The following is a 24382-nucleotide window of genomic DNA, read 5'->3' as shown; positions in this document are numbered from 1 at the left end:
GACAAAGTATATTCATTTGCTTAAAATCTGCTGATAACTACTTCGGCTATTTATGGGAGAAAGTCCCTGTTAACTGAGTGTGATGTTTTGGACTTTTTGGGCAATTATCCTTGGAGCCAGATACATTTCAGAATTCAGATTTAAACTTTTTTATTTTATAAAGGTAATTCAAAGCAAATAATATACATTCTGTAACGTTCCCCATGCCAGGGAAGCATTCCATAATTAAAACCATGAATATTTCTCTGGGAAAACTGTATTTTTACCATGGGCGATGAATAAAGGGCTATAAATATTAGGTCATGTTTCACTGCTAGATGAGGTATGATAAACCTTTTCTTTAGTGTTTTACAAATTTTGGAATTGAGGATAAAGAATTTGACCCCAAATTATAGGGATTTGCATTTTGATGTTTCAGTGAGAAGTTAAGGGCTTTAAAATCCCCAAAGATATGAACCATTACGAACGGACAGACCTGCGACTAGAACATGAATCTTTCAAATGTTAGTCAACGATTCTGCCCACCATGTCCGTGTTCTCCAGAAGGCAGGCTGCAAATCCATGGTAGATTAGAGAATCGATTTAGTGGGCCAAACCTCGTGTCTAAAAATGAAGTGAAATAAACCAGAATAGAAAACATCAGAGTGCCTCGCTTGTAGTAGGAGTGTGTATCAGGCTGCAGAGTAAAATATGGTTTTTACTATGGAAGTCCAATTAACGTATTTTGAAAGTTACTGTATTAAACCATGCCAGGCTCTAAAGTTAGTTTCTCCTAGAAAAATGGAAAGTGAAATCTAAAGTCCACTGACACATTTTAATAAAAACATGTGAAGTAAGATTTTAAATATTATTTCCCTAGAGTTAACAGAAAGAAATGGATGACCTTTAACAAAATGAGATTTAATCAAGTGGTCAAAAATTAGGGCAAATGTAACCTTTGGAATAAAGTAGGAAAAATGTTATTGTCCAAGGTATGTAATAATATGATTCCTGTAATTTGTAATTAATTTGATCACTTGTTGTATCTTACACAATAGGTCAACTGTGTTTCACTGATGCCTGACAGAAAATTGAAAAATTGAATTATTTTATCTAAAACAAAGACTTCAAATATTAAAAGTGCCCATCACTAAAACAATCTGATTTAGATGTGGTATAGAGAAAATATTAACATGACAGAGTCTGGAATGAAACACAAAAGCTACGTAAAAATGGAGGTTTGTATATATGATTAGATTTTATGTCCATCCCCAAATGTAACATTATGTTTTGTTACATCGGGAGACCACCTAAGTGATTACCTGACTGTATTACTATAGCACTCTCTTTCCTTTTCTCCTGTATTTTTTGGTATCTTCTTGAATCCAAGAATCCTCTGACACAGGCTTGAATCAAAATAAGCTTGTCAATGGCTTCCTTTCGCATTAAATTTAACTGTTCCACATGGTAATATTTCAGGAACACCTTAGAAGAATTAAAATAAAATACAAATAAAAACGATGACACACAAATGTGAACATGTCACGTGCTACGCTTTGCAGAACAGACTGTATTCTGACTCTTTTTAGATTTTGGACATCACTACCTTTCGCTTCTTTGGCCTGGATTTTGCTGTAACGTTATGGATTTCTATTCTTGAAGGAAACCTCTGTTGGAGAAGGAATACTGTCTAGCAATCGTACGGTTATTTGCAACAGGTTTTGTGGAATGGGCCAGTGAGCGTGGAGGGTGTTCAGCTCTTTGACTGAAGTTTTAGCATCATATATTTGGAGCAAAGCTAATTTTTGCGTTTCTTAAAAACTGTATTTCCCAAAGTTAAAAAATCTTATAAACCTAGTTGTAAGATAGAGGACACTTACAGGTATAGTGATTCATCTGTCAAACCTTTATTGAGACCTGCTGTTATGTACTCATCTGCTGGGGATACAGAGGTGAATAAGGCAAGGGTGCTGTCCCTCAGGGGCTCACAAGGGGAATAAGGCAGAGCGATGGCCCCAGACGCAATTAAAAACATTCTCACCAGACCAGTGGCCACCATCAAGAAAGGAGGGCTGACTTTTCAATCACTGTATAACCAAAATGAATCAGGGAAATACAGGAGCCAGAGGCCTGGAATGGTTCTCATTTAAGAGTTTTCTTCCTCCTTCAGGAAATACGAAGATTTTTTTTCTTTTAATATATTTACTAATAAAAGTCACCTAAAAGAGAGTCGATGGAACACACTAAGAGAGTTACTTCAATTCAAAAGTAAGAGCTCAGTCATGAGAACTGGAAACACGGAAAGTTAGTTCCATTACTTGAAAGCTTGGCATCACAGGCAAACAGTCTAGCATTATAGGTTCTGATGGAATCCAGTTTTAATTTCTATGGGACACTATGTGTTAATATATTTAGTCCATTCTACTGTTGACAATTGATTTAAAATTCAATCTGTTTAAAAAGGTCATCCTTTTATTTCTTCATTTATTTTGCACAGCGTTAGAAATGCTTCTGTATTGAATACTTTTATCCATCTTAATGAGTTGGAAAAGGTGAAGTGGAAAAAAAACAAATAGCTTTAAAATGCTACTTAAATACCAAGCAGAACTGGAACTGCAAAGGGTCGTTTTACAAGTTAGAACTCTGTTGGAAGTCAGGCATGTGTTTCAGACCATAAATCGTGAGATTTCAGCCTGATGAAATTAATCATTGTGATCATCTCAAAGAAAATGGTGTAAATAGGGGCGCCTGGGTGGCTCAGGGGGTTAAAGCCTCTGCCTTTGGCTCAGGTCATGATCCCAGCGTCCTAGGATCGAGCCCTGCATCAGGCTCTCTGCTCCGTGGGGAGCCTGCTTCCTCTCTCTCTCTCTCTGCCTACTTGTGATCTCTGTCAAATAAAAAAATAAAATCTTAAAAAAAAAAAAAAAAGAAAATGGTGTAAATAAAAAGCACATCTTTTTGGTGCTCAGCATGTGTCCTTACTCAATAGTGAAGGAAATATGGATTACTGGTACCCTCTTTATTTCCTTACCTCCCCATTTTATCATGCTGGAGGGTATCTGAAAAGCCATCCTTTCCCCAAGCTGCAACCTGTCTTACTTCCATATTCAAAATTTATTATGATTTTTTTACTTCATTCTCGAAGGGATTAAGTAAATTAAGATCTCTCAGGTCTCAAGTTCAATACATAAACACACCAATCTCCAAATACATACAGCAAGTTTACTAACAACGGTGAATAGTTTGCTCCAGATAAATTTCAAGTTTACAGCAGACGCAGATTTGAGAATTAGGAAGAAAAAATTAGATAATTATAATTCAGATCATTACGATTCTCTGCAGAATATATTCTGTATCTATATTATATGATATTAATATATATTAATGTATTCTGAATATTTACTGACTATATTTGGTGGCAATAAGATAAAATGTGTCAGTATGTTTTTAGTACTATATGAAATGAGGAATTTTTTTGATAAATTTTTGTTTTTTGATAAATTTTCAAGAGAAACTTTTCTTGAATTTCTTAAAAGAAACCTTTATAACAACAAAGTGTTTCATTTTGCTGAAGAAAACCTTTATAGATTTATAAATTCTATCTATACTCCCTATTTTAAGCTAGAGATTCAGTAACACAAAAAAGCCATAATATTTTTAAGTACTGTATAATGTTAGAATGCTCAGTAAAGGCAGCACAATCGTTAATTGTATTTTTCTTAAAAATTACACAAAAACATTACTTTTGTTTTTCCAAGAGCCCAATTATCCAGACCAGCTTTTTCCAAAATGGCGGCGCAGGAGTCAGGACTCACTGGGGGCTCTTCGTTCCATTTGTAGCAGAGAACATGGTACCTTCAAGTGGAAGAAAGGGCTGGTTAGTATTTCACAAAGTTTCCACACCTCAGTAGCCTGGTGGACACTTGACAACTCTGTGTAGGGAAGGAAGAGACTCCCAGACTTAATGCAGGGGCTCCTGCTGGCATTCTCAGAACTCGCAAGTAGACTGACAAAAATTCGGACCCGTCTGTTTGTGTACATTTGAGGACTGTTTTCTCAGTTTAGCGATTACTTTTCAACACTTACCACTGAAATCCCCCCACAAAAACCCCATTACTAAAAAAAAAAAAAAAAAAAAAAAAAAAAAAAAAAAAAAATTAGTTGAGTCTTTTTTAAAAGATTTTTATCATTTATTTGACAGAGAGAGAGAAAGAGAGCGAGCACAAGCAGGGGGAGTGGCAGGCAGAGGGAGAGGGAGAAGCAGACTCCCTGCTGAGCAAGGAGCCTGATGTGGGACTCGATCCCGGGACTCTGAGACAATGACCTGGGCTGAAAGCAGACACTTAATGACTGAGCTGCCAAACCTAGTTGAGTATTTTTAAAGAAGCAAACTTTGCCTGGGTACAAAAAGCAGAAGGATGGCAGTGGCAAGAAGCAGAGGGCAAGATTTTATTCTTTTTTTTTTTTTTTTTAATCTTCACAAAAATGTTGGAAGCTGATCTTAAAATTGGACAGAGTTAATTCTCTGCGAACTTCCCACCACTGTATATATGCCTTTGATCACTGTTTTTCCTTGAGTTACACTATGTCTCTCCCTGGACATTTTCTCTATTGGTTTAATACATATAATTGAGGAAAGGAAGCAAGTAAGGGCTTAATGTTGGAGAGAACTGAAATAGGCCCTTAGGTTTTCAAACTGACCAGGTGAATGAAAGGAAGAAAATCTGGTTTACCCTGGTCAACAATCTTATGCAAAAAAGGCCGCTTTCTACAGGTTTTAACACTCCCTTATTTTTTTTTTTAATTTCTTGGTGCAAGATTAACCTGCCAGTCCAGAGGAGACAAAGCATTGAGTTTTGGTAGGTTCTGAATTTCAAAAGAGAAGTCATGGTGTGTGGAAGACTGGGGTAGCATGGTCAGGAGAGTTGAGTTCTGATATTGACTAATTACGTGTGTAAATTGAGACACATCAGGGAACCTCTTTAAGTACCAATTTCTTCCTCTAAACATGAGCCTGTATATAAAACCTCTAAGAAGAACATATTCTAGCTCCACCAAGTGTCATCCTATTAAACATGTGGATGAACCAGTTTCTGTTAGGCTCTTTGGAGAATTCTGACCTAGAATGGTCTAGAAAGATGTGATGATCATAGTTTTTGCTGCCTGTGTAAATAATCTTGGGGGGGGGTGCCCATTAGAGGGCCCTTATCCTTCAGGACTGCCAACTTGAGGACTAAATTTACTTGTGGACACCTTGTGACTGAGGAGCTACTCTGTCCTCTCAGCCTCCCAACCATCTCCTGGATTTGCTTCTTTCCAGATCCAGCCAGGATCTCATGGCTCATCATACGAGCAACCTTTAGTGAGCTCCCTTTTCTATTTGTAGAGTGACAGCTATCCTTTTCTTATGTCTCCCGTTGAGTTGACAGGTGTTCAGAATGATTCGGAAGCTATCTGGCTGAATTCCTGGGACCAGACAAAACTAAGGTCTCCTACTCCTCCACCATCTTGGACTCCTCCTCTCCCTCTTGGTCTTTTGTTGCATGTGCTCTGCAAACATGCAAACCTGGACCCCCCAGTCATTGTTCTCTGCCTTCCTGTCAGGCTTTGGAAACCTGCCAGGGAAAATTACTGTTCATTACCAGTGTTCTCCCCTATAAGCCCGCAGTTTCCTGAGTTAGCCCAACCCACAGAAACACCAGAATCCTGACTAGTGTCCATGACCACATTCCTCATTCAATCCTCACAAGTGTTTAATCTCTCCTGCCCTGTTCTCCCCTCTCTGCACTGCTCTCAGCAGGTAAACATGACTGCTAGTTTACCAGAGGCCTCCAGACCCAAGCTCTACTGATCTCTTCCTCAGCTATAGATATGTTTGTCCACTCTTCCCTTCTTCTTCTTCTTCAGAGGAGATCTCCACCCTCCATCTGCCCATGTTCTAGATGCCACCTCCTCCTTCTCTTCTCTTCTCTTCTGTGTATTTTCAATCCCTTTTCTCTCTCCTGGCTCCTTCCATTTAGTATAAAACAAACCCTCTCCATCTGTCTCACCTGAAAGAATTCTCTGTCTCCTACTAGCTTTAGAGATCAGTTGAAAGATTGCTTAAAGGAGCTCTCCATTTCTCCACTTCCCATCACTGTGTAGCTCCTGGAATCTGATTTAGTCACACAGTAAGGAGGACTCTTACTCCAACACATAAGACGTTTTAGAGATGAAATCTAAAGGGATGTCTTCCATCCTAATCCTAAGTGTTCTTTCTGTAGATTTGGATATTGTTGACACCTTTCTCTGGCTTGAGTGTCCCCACGACTGTATCCCATGTTGTCCCTGGCTTCTTCTCCCTGTTGGTCTCCTGCCATGCCTCACATTTAGAGTTGCTGCACAAATGCTAGTGTTCTCCAATGTCCCGTCTCTTTCTAAGCTCTCCCCACAGGGGTCTCATCTACAGGCAGAGTTCTGACCATTCTCCAGTGGATGAGTCCTAAATCTTCCTCTTCTGCCTTCTTTACACCAACTCGAAACACATCACTCTGCCGGCCTGCTCTACACCTTCCTGCTCTTCCCATGGACACTCCAAACTCAGCAAGTCATCACCTTCCCTCTCCTCTGCTAGTTTCTACCCTTGTGAATGGTATCACCTCCTTTCCAAAGGCAATAAAGCTAGAAATCTGTGTGTCATCCTACATTCTTCTTTATTCTCCACTCAGTGCATCCAACAAGCTTAAAAACTGCTCTGAAATCCATTTCTTTCTGCCTATTCCTCCTGCCATTGCTTGACCCTGCTCATCATCTCCTCCCCTCCGGCCCTCTGTAATTGCCTTCCAACTGGTCATGTCCACCCTCCCCCAGCTCTGTCTGAACTGTCTTAATAAGATGAAAATCTGATCATGTCCTTTCCTGAATTGAAAGTTTCCAATAATATCCCCAGTTCTAAGCCGTGATGTCAAAAACAGGTGCCTTCAAAGGCTGGGCACACAACATATGTAATTTGGAGAGCGGCAGACATGTAGGAAATACAAAGGTCACACCTGCCAAAAAGCAGTCATTTAAAATGAGCTGACATATATAAAGATGGCACGAAATCACCCTCCTCCTCCGTATCCCTGACTGCCTTTCCAGCCTCACCTTTGGCTAGTTTCCATGGACAGCTCGAGGTCCAGTCATAAAAGCTATTTAAAATTATGCCAAAAGGCCATGTTTGCTCATGCCTCCTGCCTTTGTATGTGTTGTTCTCTCTGCCTGCATGTCCTTCATCCTCACCGCTTGTTCCTTTATGGAAGACTCACACTTTCGATATTCTAGAAACTCTCCCTAATGTATCTTTTTTTTTTAATTTCATTTTTTTGTGTGTGTTCCAAGATTCATTGTGTTTATGCACCACACCCAGTGCTCCATGCAATAAATGGCCTCCATAATACCCACCACCAGGCTCACCCAACCTCCCAACCCCTCTCCCCTCCAAAATCCTCAGTTTGTTTCTCAGAGTCCACAGCTCTCATGGTTTGTCTTCCCCTCCCTCATGTATTTTTGATGAATAGACTAACTGGGTTAACTGGCATTCTCTTTCCCTGGGTAAGACGCACCGGCTGGGGTCCACGGCACACTTGGAGCTCAGGGGTGGCAGCACTCACTCGTGGGCTCGTGTGCTTCTCCTCCTGCTGGGTGAGCTGTGTTTGCTGCCAATCCTGTTTACACCTGCACTTGAGGTGACATGATTCAAAAACATATTACATAAGGGCACCTGGGTGGCTCAGTCGGTTAAGTGTCTGCCTTTGGCTCAGGTCAGGTCCCAGGGTTCCTCTCATCAGGCTCCCTGCACTGTGAGAAGCCTGCTTCTCCCTCTCCCACTCCCCCTGCTTGTGTTCCCTCTCTCTCTATGTCTCTCTCTGTCAAATAAATAAGTAAAATCTTAAAAAGAAAATCAAGTGTTCTTTCATTCACTTGATAAATATTTATTGAGTACCTGCTATGTGCCAGGGACCCTTCTAAGTGCTGGGGATCCAGCAGTGAACACAACAGATGGGTACCCTTGTCCCTGGAGTTGACATTACATTGTATGGTAATGTACATAATTAGGTCCTTCTTCCCACAACTAGTCTGTGAGTTTCTTAATGTCAGAAGCTCTTTTGTTAATCTTTAGATGAAGATTGGGGTTAATCTTTTTTTCAAGGGCTAGAACATCATGGGTGCTCAATTAAATGTCTGCTAAAGGACTAATGACCTGCCTCTGGGACTTGCTGGGTTAATAACCATTCAGATAGACCAGCTGCTATGGAGGAAAGTCCCCACATACCCCAACATACTATCTTCTGCTTTGCTTTTAATGGGCTAGCTTTATGGTTTCTGTTGTGGGATTCAAGACCACAGCACTGTAGGTAAAAAAATAATTTGGGGAGCTTGGGGCTGAGGCAAGAGTAATAATGAAAATAATTATAACTAAACTGTATTAAGGACATTTTGTTCTTTGAATAAACGCCATATATATTATTTCATTTAGTGCTCATAACCACCTAATGAGTAGATACTGTTCTGATCATCGTTATTTGCAGATGAGAAAGATCGAGGCTTGAAGTTTACAGCAGTTACTCAAAGTCACTTTGAACAAGGTCACACAGTTTGATAGTGATAGAATTGGGGTTTGAACTTAGATTTTCTTTCTTTTCCCCCCACCCCAAAACCTGGGTTTTCTGAATTCAAAGCATGTTTACTTCCCTACTTCCCTACACTAGTGCCTTCAATGAGTCCTGGTTGTGTTAGAGTTCCAGAAGCTGAACCACGGTGTGTACGTGCCTCGTGGAAAAACAGAGCCCACTTCGGGAGCCTCTGAGTAAAAGGGTTCATTTGAAACAACTATAGTAAAAACCCTGTGCAAGGTAAGTTCATGTAGTGTATCTTCCCCTACGATTATCTCTTTTTCACAAAACAGAAGAGTTTATCTACAACAGAAGAGACAAAGCGTCTGATGAACTTTACATCTCACACGGAGGTTTAGTCAAAGGCTAAGGCAGGACAGAGGAGAATGATTTTGTCCTATTTACACCTCCACGGGGCCTCTGAAAATTGTTCTGCCTCCTGAGAGTCTCTGCCAATTTAGATGACAGATTTCAAATTAGTGACGGAGAAAAGGTTTAGCCTTTTAGTTCTGGAACTTCCTGTATTCAGAATAGCTCTTCTCATGTTCTTTGTATACTTAGTTTTTTCCCCCTTCCTCATTTATCATGTAGTAATTTGGTATTCTATATAGCATGGGACTTTGAAATACATTTATGAATTTATTCTTACTTCTGACCTTCTAAATAAGCAACTTTCAACTACAATATCATCAAGAAAATAGGCTTAGTTTTCCTTACTGTCCGTAGTGTAAAACCACGAATAGCTGAAACTGTAATTAATCCAGCCTTCAAGGCTCTCTTGATGTAATTTTAACCTGGTCAGTTTTCCCATCTTATCCTCTGCCAATTTTTGTCACTTCACTAATGCCCACTGTGCTAATTCAAACAAATCCAAAACCTTCTAAGCTTTTGACATGCCAAACAGTATGCTGAGAAAGACTTTTCCTGTCTTTTCCAGAAACGGCACCTACCGTTAGATTCTAGTTTCAACCTTCTTCCCTGATTCTCTTACGGGCCCTCCTGGAGATAATCTTTCTCTTCTCTGATCTCTTGCACTGTGTATATCATTCCCTTGGATCTTGGTATTTATTATCTTCCACTGCTTATTAACTTTCCATGTCTATGACTCTGGCCATCTTAACTGGATGGTTAATTCTTGAGGTTCAAGACAGTTTTAAAATATGGTGTCCTCTGCAATGCTTAGCGTACTCCCAGCATGGAGCCAGCATGGGTCTTGAACTCACAAACATGAGATTAAGACCTGAGCCAAGAACAAGAGTCACACTTAACCAACTGAGCCACCCAGGTGCCCCAGCAGAGTACCTAAAGAAAAGGTCACTGAAATGCCTTGGTAATTATATTAATATTATTTATATTAATTTTTAAGCAAGTTAAAGATCAACTCTTCTCCCAAAAAATGAAAAACATGGGACACCTGAGTGGCTCAGTCAGTTAAGCCACTGCCTTCGGCTTAGGTCATGATCCGAGGGTCCTGGGATCGAGTCCCGCATCAGGCTCCTTGCTTGGTGGGGAGCCTGCTTTTCCCTCTGCCTTTGCCTGCCACTCTGCCTGCTTGTGTGCTCTCGCTCTCTTTCTGACAAATAAATAAATAAAATCTTAAAAAAAAAAAAAAAAAGAAAACAGGTCATATTTTGATTTTAATTTGACCTTTGAAATTTCTTTGTATCAAGTACTTTTAGGTTCTCTGCATTCACGTACAGGATGGAGAATTTACTGATAGCCAGTAAGAAATTCCAGTATTTTTTATTTCTTAGTTTTGGATATAAAATTGGGTCTGCTCTGTGAGAAGGGAAGTAAGTCAGTGATTGGATAATTACTGTACTTCTGAACCCTACAGTCTGAGGCTTTAAAATCTGTCTTAAATGATCACTGAAGATTTGCCGTTTATGAGAGTTACCATATTTGTGTAATTTGGCTCTCCATCATGAAGAAGTGGTAGGGTTTCCTTTACTTTAAGGTGCTCAAAATCAATACCTTTCTTATCTTTTTTTTCCTTAATTATAAATCAAAATGAAATATTTACTTATTTATTTACTAGGTTTAAAAACTTATTTCTTAAAAAACAAGCTAGGTAATAATTACTGAATACCTGAATGCTTTCAAAACTTTCTTTTCTTTTTCTTTTTTAAAAAAATACCTTTCTTTTCTTTGCCAGGTTTCCAAAGGTGGGGGGGGGGAGGAAAGAACTACCACAGATTGCTGAAGATACAATAACTTGCAAAAATAATTAGAATTTTTATTTTACTTGGAACCTTGAAAAGAAATCCACATACCGCTTTATGAAGTTGGAGAAAAGTATCCGATGAGAGTAGCCCAGCCTCCGAATTCTTGCTGTTTCCAGAATTCCAGTGTAGCGCAGCTGTACGAGAACTTTCTCTTTGTCATATTTTCTTGCCTGACGTTCGTTATTGGGTTTGATGCAACGGACAAAGTGAGGTTGGCCCACCACCATTTTGGATAACAAATCCATCAGGGAATACTGTAATATGTAAGAAAAATAAATTTCCCAGTGTAACATACATATGTAACACACATAAACTTAGAGGCTTGCAAGTGTTTTTATTTATTTATTTATTTAAAAATATTTTATTTATTTGTCAGAGAGAGAGAGAGAGAGAGAGACAGAGAGAGAGCACAGGCAGGCAGAGTGGCAGGCAGAGGCAGAGGGAGAAGCAGCCTCCCCACTGAGCAAGGAGCTTGATGTGGGACTCGATCCCAGGACTTCTGGATCATGACCTGAGCTGAAGGCAGCCACCCAACCGACTGAGCCACCCAGATGTGGGAGGCTGCAATAAGGCTTGAGATGAGGACCAAACCAGGCCCTGACTTGTGCCTCCTTTAAAGTCCGAATAACCTAACAAAAGGTTTAGGATGGGAAAAGTTGAATAGCACTGAGAAAGGGTCTGTGCTATGTGTTGTGCGCTCGCCTACGTGACTTCCCACACGCTTGCTAAACAAATGAGAACAATTTGGTTGGGGTCATAAGTTCATGGCTGGTCCTTGCTGCCCTAGTACAGCCCATAAATTACTTTCAGGTTTGCTGTATCAATACAGAACACTTGTACTGGCATCAGCCATTTGGCATCACGAGGTCTGCTTATAGTTAAATGTGAAACTTATTATGGGAACTCGTGGTTGTTTAACTAGACACAGATGTTTTGCTTCTCCTATTGTAATATCACTATCTATATGGCCTTAATGCTTTGAATAAACTTAGCACTGTTGGACATCCTCCTCAGTGCTCCTCCTGCCCCCATCTCTCTGCTTCTCAAGTTCTTTTCTTCATCCTCCTACCCTCACGTTCCTGGTCGATTTGTCGTGCCGGCCGCAACACCCAGATGTCCCAAGTCTTTCTTTTTATTATAAGAAAAAAAAACCCCTGAAAACTGAATGTTATACCTGTTCACATTAATTCACAGTCAATGGAGAAAAATCCATATTAATGAAAATTTTATTTATAGCATATTTTTAAAAACACAGATCTACTAAAAAAAATGTAGAGGCATTAACTCAGAACTTAGCTATCAAAAGGTTGCCTGATCCAAATCGGCAAAGAAGAATTCAAACTATCACTCTTTGCAGATGATATGATACTATATGTGGAAAACCCAAAAGACTCCACTCCAAAACTTCTAGAACTTGTACAGGAATTCAGTAAAGTGTCAGGATATAAAATCAATCCACAGAAATCAGTTGCATTTCTCTACACCAACAACAAGACAGAAGAAAGAGAAATTAAGGAGTCAATCCCATTTACAATTGCACCCAAAACTATAAGATACCTAGGAATAAACCTAACCAAAGAGGCTAAGAATCTATACACAGAAAACTATAAAGTACTCATGAAAGAAATTGAGGAAATGGAAAGAAATGGAAAAATGTTCCATGCTCCTGGATTGGAAGAATAAATATTGTGAAAATGTCTATGCTACCTAAAGCAATCTACACATTTAATGCAATTCCTATCAAAATACCATCCATTTTTTTCAAAGAAATGGAACAAATAATCCTAAAATTTATATGGAACCAGAAAAGACCTCGAATAGCCAAAGCAATATTGAAAAAGAAAGCCAAAGTGGGTGGCATCACAATTCCGGACTTCAAGCTGTATTACAAAGCTGTCATCATCAAGACAGCATGGTACTGGCACAAAACAGACACATAGATCAATGGAACAGAATAGACAGCCCAGAAATAGACCCTCAACTCTATGGTCAACTAATCTTCGACAAAGCAGGAAAGAATGTCCAATGGAAAAAAGACAGCCTCTTCAATAAATGGTGTTGGGAAAAATTGGACAGCCACATGCAGAAAAATGAAATTGGACCATTTCCTTACACCACACACGAAAATAGACTCAAAATGGATGAAAGACCTCAATGTGAGAAAGGTATCCTTCAAAATCCTTGAGGACAACACAGGCAGTGACCTCTTCGACCTCAGCCGCAGCAACATCTTCTTAGGAACATCGCCAAAGGCAAGGGAAGCAAGGGCAAAAATGAACTATTGGGATTTTATCAAGATCAAAAGCTTTTGCACAGCAAAGGAAACAGTTAACAAAACCAAAAGACAACTGACAGAATGGGAGAAGATATTTGCAAACGACATATCAGATAAAGGACTAGTGTCCAAAATCTATAAAGAATTTAGCAAACTCAACAGCCAAAGAACAAATAATCCAATCAAGAAATGGGCAGAAGACATGAACAGACATTTCTGCAAAGAAGACATCCAGATGGCCAACAGACACATGAAAAAGTGCTCCATATCACTCACCATCAGGGAAATACAAATCAAAACCACAATGAGATATCACCTCACACCAGTCAGAATGGCTAAAATTAACAAGTCAGGAAATGACAGATGCTGGCGAGGATGCGGAGAAAGGGGAACCCTCCTACACTGTTGGTGGGAATGCAAGCTGGTACAACCACTCTGGAAAACAGCATGGAGGTTCCTCAAAATGTTGAAAATAGAACTACCCTATGACCCAGCAATTGCACTACTGGGTATTTACCCTAAAGATACAAACGTAGTGATTTGAAGGGGCAGGTGCACCCGAATGTTTATAGCAGCAATGTCTACAATAGCCAAACTAGGGAAACAACCTAGATGTCCATCAACAGTCGAATGGATAAAGAAGATGTGGTATATATACACAATGGAATACTATGCAGCCATCAAAAGAAATGAAATCTTGCCATTTGCGACGACATGGATGGAACTAGAGGGTATCATGCTTAGCGAAATAAGTCAATCGGAGAAAGACAACTATCATATGATCTCCCTGATATGAGAAAGTGGAGATGTAACATGGGGGGTTAAGGGGGTAGGAGAAGAATAAATGAAACAAGATGGGATTGGGAGGGAGACAAACCATAAGTGACTCTTAATCTCACAAAACAAACTGAAGGTTGCTGGGGGGCGGGGGGTTGGGAGAAGGGGTTGGGGTTATGGACATTGGGGAGGGTATGTGCTATGGTGAGTGCTGTGAAGTGTGTAAACCTGGCGATTCACAGACCTGTACCCCTGTGGATAAAAAATATGTTTATAAAAAATAAAAATTAAAAAAAAAAGTTGCCTGTACATTCTTAAGGCAACTTTAATTAATAGATAATATTACTCTTCATATATTGGGGCACCTGGGTGGCTCAGTGGGTTAAGTCTCTGCCTTCAGCTCAGGTCATGATCCCAGGGTCCTGGGATTGAGTCCTGAGTCAGGCTCTCTATTCAGCAGGGAGCCTGCTTCCCTTCTCTCTCTCTCTCTCTCTCTCTCTCTCTGCCTGCCTCTCTGCCTACTGGTGATCTCTGACTGTGAAATAAATTTAAAAAAATATTTTAAAAAAATTACTTTTCATATAATTTGTTTGTAAGTAATTATATCCCTTCATGGAAGCTTGCTGATATATAATATTAAGGCATATGACTTAATTTCTTGCTTATACTATTAATTTCCTTGTCTAATTCCTTCTTTATAGAAAGTATGACAGTAAACCCTTCAAGGCCTGTCAGAATCATCTCCTGGGCTAACATAAGAAATGAGAAGTGAAAGCAGTTTACTATATAGGATGTAAGAGTTACAAAAAGAAGCAAAGGCATTTAGTATTCTAATGTGCTCTAGCTTGATAATTTTCTTATTTATTTTAGAATTTTCAAAGTCACATAGATAGGAAAAATGTGTGTTCACCAATGGCTTATTAAAGTGGTAACCAATGACAGGACAACTAAGTATAACAATAGAATAATCACAGTTCACCTAAAAGGGGAATCTTAGAAAATGATGTTGAAGAGCAGCACTGCTATTCACTGGCAAGAAAACGAATGTGTGAACAGAGACAGTTGGTGTTGGTTGGATTTGCTTTTAGTGTTGGAAACATAGAAGCCTATGGTTACAAAGCCAGAGGAAGCCAAATATGGAATTACACAAATGACAAAGCCTTGGATTTGCTCAGCTTCTTTTTGAGCACTGAAACTCGGATGTGATCCTCTCACAGCTGGGCTTGCCACTTGGGAGCCCCTTTTGAACAAAACATTATAGGGGTGCCTGGCTGGCTCAGTGGGTTAAAGCCTCTGCCTTTGGCTCAGGTCATGATCCCAGGGTCCTGTGATGGAGCCCCGCATCGGGCTCTCTGCCTGGTGGAGAGCCTGTTATCCTCCTCTCTCTCTACCTGCCTCTCTGCCTACTTGTGATCTATGTCTGTCAAAACAAACAAACAAACAAACAAACAAACAAAAAAACCTTAAAAAAAATTAAAAAATCATTATATACTATGTGGAATTATCTTCCATCACTTTTCACTTCAGCTTGAGGAGGAAAATGATTTTACGAACTAATGTTTTAAACACACGCACAGTCTTGGATGCCAGCAACAGTGGACTGATGATGGTCTTGGATAACTCACTTAAAAAAAGGGAGATAATCTGTCTGTAAGTACACTTGCTAATTTAGCTCTGCCGTGGTCTTGCTGGAAGGTACCAGCAGGAAATGTGAGATAGTAAGCATATAAAGGTACTATGAGCTACTCAAAGATGATTAAGCACACACTCTCTGCTATGAGCTTACGACTTGAAAAAGTATTTAATAAAATCACCCAGCTATTTTTAAAAGCATTTCATGATTCTGTTAGAAAACTGAATTTACTCACTGAACACTTATAGTAAATTTAGCCTAATTTCCTCTCCTTCTGCCTTAAGTTATATTGCTAATAATTTCCAATTTTTAATTGGTATTTTCTTCATTTTCATTGGCTGGTTAATATGATTTGTTATTAATTTTTAAATTGTTTTTAAAGATTTTATTTATTTGAGAGTGAGCGAGTGAGTGACAGCATGAGAGTGGAGAGAGGCGCGGAGGGAAAGGACCCCAGGATCATGACCTGATGGAGGCAGACATTTAATTGACTAAGCCACCCAGGTGCCCCAATACAATTTTATCTGAAGAGATAAAGAAGAATGGACACCAATAATGAGGGCAGGGGTATCTAGAGTTCTTCAGAGAACAGAGGAAGTAAAGTATTTCTTATCTTCCTTTTTTCCCCTATTGTCCAAGGAAGAAAGGTAAGATAAGATCACCTTGACCTCATGCTAAGGACACAGTGGCTGACTTTCCTGGCATGTTACTATGCTTCCCTGATATCCTTTCTTCTTGCCCCACACCTATACCAGTTCTTCTTTTGAGGTTTTCATCTTGTCTATGTGCAGGGAGATATGGAATGGACCTGGATGCTCAGCCTTGTCCGATCTGCCCACCCAAAGATCATTTAGGAGTGGGAAGAAGAAGTGGTAGGTATTTATCATAGCACTGAATTAAAAAACCTGTCAGGTTTTGTTCTAGTGGAAAAGTGTTTGGTTCTTTGGACGAATCTTTTTTTTTTTTTTTTTAAATATTTTATTTATTTATTTGACAGAGATCACAAGTAGGCAGAGAGGCAGGCAGAGAGAGAGAGAGAGAGAGAGAGAGAGAGAGGGAAGCAGGCTCCCCGCTGAGCAGAGAACCCGATGTGGGGCTCGATCCCAGGACCCTGAGATCATGACCCGAGCCGAAGGCAGCGGCCCAACCCACTGAGCCACCCAGACGCCCCTCTTTGGACGAATCTTAACCAAAGTAGAAACTCTGATTAACTTAGCATGCAATAATTTTATAGATAAAATATCAAAGCAAACCAATCCATGGGTTTTTGACAGTATTCCCTACTATGTTCTGTATCTAACAAATAGTAAATGGAATACAATGAGAATTATCTTTTGCTAATAGTACTGTGATACTTATTACTAGCTTTTGATTTGTAACTCTCATTTAAAATAAATAACAGGGACATCTGGTGGCTCATTCAGTTGAGTGTCTGTTTTTGGCTCAGGTCATGATCCCAGAGTCCCGGGTTGGAGTCCCGTGTTGGGCTCCCTGCTCAGCAGGGTGTCTGCTTTTCCCTCTCCCCTTACCCCTCCCCCTCCTGTCTCCTCTCTCACTTTCTCTTTCTTAAATAAATAAATAGAATCTTAAAGAAATTAAAATAAATAAATAACACTCCTGGGGTGACTGAATGGCTCAGTTAAGTCTCCGACTCTTGATTTGGATCAGGTCATGATCTTATGGGTCATGAGATCAAGCTCCGCATTGGGCTCTGTGCTGGGCGTGGAACCTCCTTAGGGTTCTCTTTCTTCATCTCACTCTGCCCTTCCCTCTGTCTGAAATAAATAACATTCCTAAGCACAACACACCATAATTTAATAACTTACTCTAAAATATGATGCCACTGTTTGTGTCTTCATGTTGGTTGTCTCTATGGCATGACGTGTGGCTTCTCCACTTTGATCCTACAAAGACCAAGAAAGACAGTGATGCTTCAGTATCCACTATACTCTATGATCTACAAGGAGCCCACGGAATTTCCTTCGGGTTTTCATGGTCTATGCTTTCAAATACATAAAATAACAAAAGGTTAATATTTTGCTTAGGGTAATTGTTTTGTCAACCCCACTGGAATTTTAATTGGTTGTGCAAGGAATGTGAACTTAACTAATATATTTTTAGTTGGTCTTAGTGTAACATTAAAACGAGCTATAAAGGAAGGGTTAGGAATGTATCATAACTGCATGATTCTTTTAGTGGCTAGCAGTAATATGAACATAACATAGCCGTTTAAGCAGAAAAAAAGATCAAAGGGAGGAAACCTAATAAGTAAAATGCTACTTACTTTTAGGAGCACACAAACACTGTTGTTCTCAAGGTTAGATTTTTAGACTCACTGTCATACAAAATGCATGTTCTTACCTTGGTCAAGTTGATTGATTTTTCTGAAGTCCTCATTTGATAATTTATTAAATTTCCAGTTTTAGAATGTGGCAGATTACCTATAGGAATGTGGATGAAATTAACATACATTTTAGAATTCTTAATCACTAAAAGACTTTCCCCATTTAGTTAAGTATTAAAATAAACATTGTTGATGTCATAATAGTTATCCTTGGTTAAGTATTTATGAGAAATTTAAGGATAAAATAATATTACAAAATAATTTTAAATAAATTTTAAATTCAGAAAAAAAACAGTTTGGAGCTTAGAAAAAATAGAGGTAAGTGTTGGATTTCCTTTAATTGCTACAAGATATGATGATATCAACTAATTTGCTGTGTGTGTATGTGCACGTGTATGTATGCATGTATGTGTTAAATGGATCTGAGATTTTCTTTAATGCAAAGGTACACTTTACAATGGGACTTAAAAATCACATGGATTATTAATTCATATGAAATGGTTATAAGAAAATCAAGAATGGTTGAAAGCAATGGATATGTTCAATCTAACATTCAGAAATATGTGCCTGTTACTAGGTCTACTTAAATGTGCACAACCCAAGGCCTTGAAAATGTTCTGGTGTAGTGAAAAATTATGGTCCCAGAAGCCAGGAAGACATGGATTTGAATACTAGCTGTAGTACTTAAATTGTGTTGCCTGTGGATCATTTACTTAGTCTCTGAGTTGCATTTTGAAACCATAGAATGGTGATAATGTTGCCTGCCTCACAGAATTTTGATGACATGTGACAGTATGTCAGGTGCATGGTGCGTGCCTGGAAATGTTCATTCTTATTCTCTCTTGTCCCACACCTCACCAAGCACAATAAACAACCAACCCACAATCCAAGAGTTCATCATTCCACCAGTAATGTTCAAATATATCTCCAGAATTCAGTATCACTTCAGAAAGATTATTTCTTTTCATTCTCATTCTTTTAGGTGAGAAGTAGAGGTGACGTGTTTTTTGTTTGTGTGTTTTTTAGAGGAGAGAGTGTTGTGTGCATGCCAGGGGTGGGGTGGGGACAGACAGAGAGGGAGAGAGAATTTTAAGTAGGCTCCATGCCCAGTGCAGAGCCTGATGCAGGGATCAATCTCGAGACCCTGTGATCATGACCTGAGTCAAGATCATGAACTGAACTGAAATCAAGAGTCAAGTGCTTAACTAGCTGAGCTACCCAGGTGCCCCAAGGTGACATGTTTTTGACAAATCCTTCACATTCTTTGTGGTGGTGAAAGCTGCCTCTGAAGTGATGATGCAGGTGGGACCCTGCCTGGGATGCAGCTGGCAGTGCCTCTGCTGTGCTGTTGTTCCCCTTCCCTCGTTATCAGGAAAAGTGCTGTGATGGGTGTGCACACTGGCTTTCATGCTGGGCTGCACACTGGACTGTTCACTCTTCAGCTGTGAGACTTACTGTAGGCAGCAGAGTGGACAGAGATAGTAACACATGGTATTCAGAGGGGCAGCTGTGGACTTTCATTTGTTTTTTGTTTTTTTTTAGGGAAAGTTTTAGAAAAAATTACCAAAATCACTACAGACTAATACAAAGGACTAGTAGCACATTAATTAGAATAAACCCAGTACTTAATAGATACCATTACTTAATATTAGCCAAATAAGAAATAAAATTTAAGTTTCTCTGAAAACTGAAAGACTAGAGGAAATTTACTAAAGGATTAATAATTTCAATGTAACAAAATTTATACACTAGTCATCAAATTCTTTAACAACAAAATAAATGAAAGCCTTCTAAAAATTCATTAATGCATATCAACAGGAACTAAAATTAGCATAGATCTTAATTTCAGAAAATATATCCACTTTGCCTTTATAGCTGACTGATGAACAAACCTGTAATAAACCAAGGTAGCAATGCGAGCTACAAGGAACTGTAGTACATTTCCTCTTAATAATGTCTGAATTCTATTTCATATTTTAAGTCATACGTGCAACAGGTTATCTCAGAATCTTGGAGACAGTGTAATATAGGACTGAAAAACCCAAACTTTCAAGCCCACTTCTAAGACTTCCCACAGGGGCAACACTGGGAAAGTTGCTGAACATTTCCAAGACTCAGTGTCTCATCTGTAACAGTAATTCCTCCTCAGAGTGTTGCTATTAGGAGTAAATAAAAGTAGTCAGCACAGTGCCTAACACATTGCAACTTCTAAACAAATTCATGAAAAAAATAAAAAAAAAATAGGGGCTCCTGGGTGGCTCAGTGGGTTAAGCCTCTGCCTTCGGCTCCGGTCATGATCTCAGAGTCCTGGGATCGAGCCCCACATTGGGCTCTCTGCTTGGCAGTGAGCCTGCTTCCTCCTCTCTCTGCCTGCCTCTCTGCCTGCTTGTGATCTCTCTCTCGTTCTGTCAAATAGATATATAGACTCTTTAAAAATAAAAAAAAATAAAAAATAAAAATAAACAAATAAACAAATTTATGTATTTTTGTTGTTGTCATTATTATTATTATGTTTGCATATCTAGATGAATATAAAACCCAAATGTCTCTGATAGCTTTGAGATTCGGAGTCACTGAAACATCTTTGATTATGAAATTCTCTTTTCCCTGGCTAATGAAACATGGTTTTGCTGAGTCAGGAGACAGAACATAGTATTGAGAACCTGGCTGCATATTTTATAAAGGTAAAAAACATGACATTAAGTGCACGGATGCAGTTGGTGGATATAGAAAGAGATGACAATTGTTAAAGTCAAAATTGAAGACATTTGTTTCTGGGCAGGATAAAGCAACACAGACTGGATTAACTGAATGACTAAAAGAAAAAAAAAACAACAAACAACCATACAATATATATGAGGCAACAGTTTTTCTTCCTTTTCATTTTTTATTGTAAAACTTACATATCATAAAATTTAGCATCTTAATCATTTATAAGTGCACAGGTCAGTAGTATTAAATACATTCATAATGTTATGCAACCATCACCACCATACATGCCCATAACTTTTTTCATCTTGTAAAACTGAAACTTTATACCCATTAAATACTGGCTCCCCATTCCTCCCACCCCCAGCCCCTGGCAACCACCATTCTGCTTTCTGTCTGCATGATTTTAACTGCCCTAAGTACCTTATTCTGAATAATCATACCATATTTGTCTAGGAATAACAGTGTTTATACATTGTGCATCAAACAGTACAGGACACTGATCCCCAAATGAGGGGAAACAAATGAGGTGAACCCTATGAGTATCCCAGCTTTCTGTCTAAAGAGATTTACACTGCAAGGAGGGGAACTCAGGTGAAGACTAGGGAAAATAACAGATGTAACCAATAGAAAACATGTCAAACCATAGAGTCAGTCAAACACAACATATCAATAATCACATTAAATATAAATGGTTTGATCACCTCAATTAAAAGGCAGAGATATTTAGAATTTAAAAAGGCCCAACTACACGCTGTTTACAAAAAAAGCCCTCTTTAAATACAAACAAAAATAAGATGAAGTTGAAAGTATAAAAAAAGACATACCATTCAACCACTAATCCTAAGAAAGTTGGAATCTCTATATTATCAAGCAAGTAGATTTCAGAGCAAAAACTATTACCAAGGATAAAAATAGTATTAATAAAGGGGTCTGGTCATCAAGAAGCCATAATAATAATTCTAGGGGCGCCTGGGTGGCTCAGTGGGTTAAGCCTCTGCCTTCAGCTCAGGTAATGATTCAGGGTACTGGGATTGAGCCCCGCATTAGGTTCTCTGCTCAGCAGGGAGCCTGCTTCCTCCCCTCTCTCTCTCTCTGCTTGCCTCTCTGCCTACTTGTGATCTCTGTCTGTCAGATAAATAAATAAAAAATCTTTAAAAAAAAATACATGAAGTGAAAACTGATAGAAATGAAAGACAAAATAGACAAATTAGATTATAATCAGATATTTTAAAACTCTTCTCTTAGTAACTGGTAGAACCAGGAGAGAAAAAACCAGTAAGGATATAGGAGATTTGACCAATACTATCAACCATGTTGACCCAATTGACATTTATATAATTCTCCATCCAACACAGTGAAATACACATTGTTTTTAAGTGTAAATGAAACATAAAATAAGATATATTCTGGGCCATAAAACATGTCTCTGTAAATTTAAGTGGATTAAATCATACAAAATATGCTTTCTGAGCACTATGGAATTATATTACAAGGCCACAACACAAAGATATGGAAAATCCCAATATTTTTAGAATTAAAATTTAATACTTATACATAATCCATATAAGTACTTACATTAGAAAAGAAATGCTTTCTTAAATCAACGACCTATGATCTCACCTTAGAAATTAGAAAAAAGGAGACAAAATAAAACCCCACGTAAACAGAAGAAAGGAAACAAGAATGAAACCCCCCCCCAAAAAAAGAAAGAAAGGAGGGAAAAAAATAACAAAATAGAGAGCAATATCAATGGAGAAAAATCAGTGAAACTATAAACTAAATGCTGGTTCTTTGAGAAAATCAGTAAAATTGACAAATCTCTAGAAAATCTATCAAGAATAAAGTGAAAGAGGACACAAAAGATTCAGATCAGGAATGAGAGAGCTGATAAAACTCCAAGATCTATAGATATTAAAGGATAATATAAGGGAACACTATAATCAAAATTATGTCAATGAATGTGACTACATAGATGAAACAGACAAATTTCTTAAAAGATACAACCTACTAAAGCTCATTCAAAAAATTAGATAATTAAATATTCTAATATTTGTTAAAGAAATTGATTGAATTTGTAATTCAAAACCTTCTCACAAAAAAAGCCTTCTGGCCCAGATGGCTTCATTAGTGAATTCTACAGAGGAATTCAGAAAGAATTAATACTCTACTTTTCCTGGAAGCAATACTTCTGAATTCATTCTATGAGGCCAATATTACTCTGATCCCAACATTAGAAGAAAATTAGAAGAAAATTATAGTCCAATATCCCTCATGAACACAGATACAAAAATTCTTAACAAAACATCAGCAAATTTAATCTAGCAATACATGAAAGTCCAAAGCATCATGACCACGTCACATTTTTCCCAGGAATAAAAAGTTGGCATAATATTAAAAAATCAATCAAAGTAACTCATCATATTTACAGATTAAAAAAATAAATGAATGATCGTTTCAATACATGCAAAAACGCATCTGACAAAATTCAAATATGCCTGCCTGGTAAATACTCAGGAAGCTAGGAATAGAAAGAACTCCTCCTCCTGAGAAAGAAAGTCTATGAAAACCCTACAGAGAACATCCTATTTACTGGGGAAAAACTGAAAGCTTTCCCCCCAAAATGAGGAGTAAGACAAGAATGTTCATTTTTAGCACTTGTACTCAATATTGTGTTGGTGATTCTAGCCAGTGCAACCAGGCAAGATGAAGACATAAAAAGTAAACAGAATGGAGAAGAAAGGGGGAACTCTTTTTTCACAGGTGACATGATTATCTATATAGAAAAATCCTATGGAATTTACAAAAAAAAGAAAGTTACTCTAATAAACGAGCTTAACAATACTGCAGGGTGAAAGATTAATACACAGAGATCACCTGGACTTCTATATACTAGCAACAAACAATTTGAATTAAAATTACCATTTATAATAGCATAAAATGTGATATATAAGCAGATAATTTGACAAAGATATACAAGTTGCACACACTGAAAACTACAAAATATTACTGGGAGAAATTAAGGAAGACAAATAAATGGAGAGCTCTATTGTGCTCCCTGATTGGAAGACCTAATATTGTGAAGATATCAATTCCCCCAAAATTAATCTATAGCTTCAGTGTATCCCAATCAAAGTCTCACCAGGATTTTTGGTGGAAATTGACAAGCTTATTCTAAAATTTATATGGAAAAGCAAAGGAATTATAATTGCCTTGACAGCTCTGAAAAAGAAGAGTTGGGTAGCTTATACTACCTGATTTCATTTTTTTTTAAATTAAACTACAGTAATCAAGAAGTGTTGCACTACCTTAAAGATAGACAAATATCAGGGACACACAATAGAAAAGTCTAGAAGGAGACCTACATGTATATAGTCAATTGATTTTCAACAGGGCGCCCAAGCAATTCAATGGGGGAAAGAACAATTCTTTCAACCAGTGGTGCTAGAACAAATAGAGAAGGGTCAGGAGTGGGGATGGGAGGGATTCCAGAGTCATGAGGAAACATCATCTGGGGGTGATGAATATGTTTACTACTGAATGTGGTGATGGTTTTACAAGTATATATGCCTGTCAAAAACGTATCACATTTTACTGTCTAAACATGTCTTTTTTATTGTGTCAGTTATATCTCAATAAAACTGTAAAAAGAAATGCAAAATAATAAAACAAACTCCAATAAAGAAAAATAACCCAAACTACAGTTTTTTTCTACTTAAAAGCAAATGCAAACATGTATATGGTTGGGTGGAACAAAGGCATGTAAGTTTTTAACCAATAAGGCAGAGCTAACTAAACCTATAGAGC

General features: G+C 38.3%; 1 protein-coding gene across 1 annotated transcript in view; it reads right to left on the bottom strand.

The window, feature by feature from the left end:
* The window catches only part of LOC111139708 (myosin IIIA), a 240851-nt gene that overhangs the window by 43345 nt on the left and 173124 nt on the right, over nt 1-24382 (bottom strand). The window contains exons 23-27 of the mRNA XM_022492055.1: nt 17884-17963; nt 17349-17426; nt 10886-11091; nt 3723-3834; nt 1302-1464 (exon numbers count right to left, since the gene is read on the bottom strand). Of these exons, the coding sequence (XP_022347763.1) occupies nt 1302-1464; nt 3723-3834; nt 10886-11091; nt 17349-17426; nt 17884-17963 (639 nt within the window). The remainder of the gene's footprint in view (nt 1-1301; nt 1465-3722; nt 3835-10885; nt 11092-17348; nt 17427-17883; nt 17964-24382) is intronic.

This window comes from Enhydra lutris, unplaced genomic scaffold, assembly GCF_002288905.1.
Source record: "Enhydra lutris kenyoni isolate GAN:26980312 unplaced genomic scaffold, ASM228890v2 scaffoldscaffold113, whole genome shotgun sequence".
In the NCBI taxonomy this organism is placed as follows: Eukaryota; Metazoa; Chordata; class Mammalia; order Carnivora; family Mustelidae; genus Enhydra; species Enhydra lutris.
This window is presented reverse-complemented; position numbering and strand designations above follow the sequence as displayed.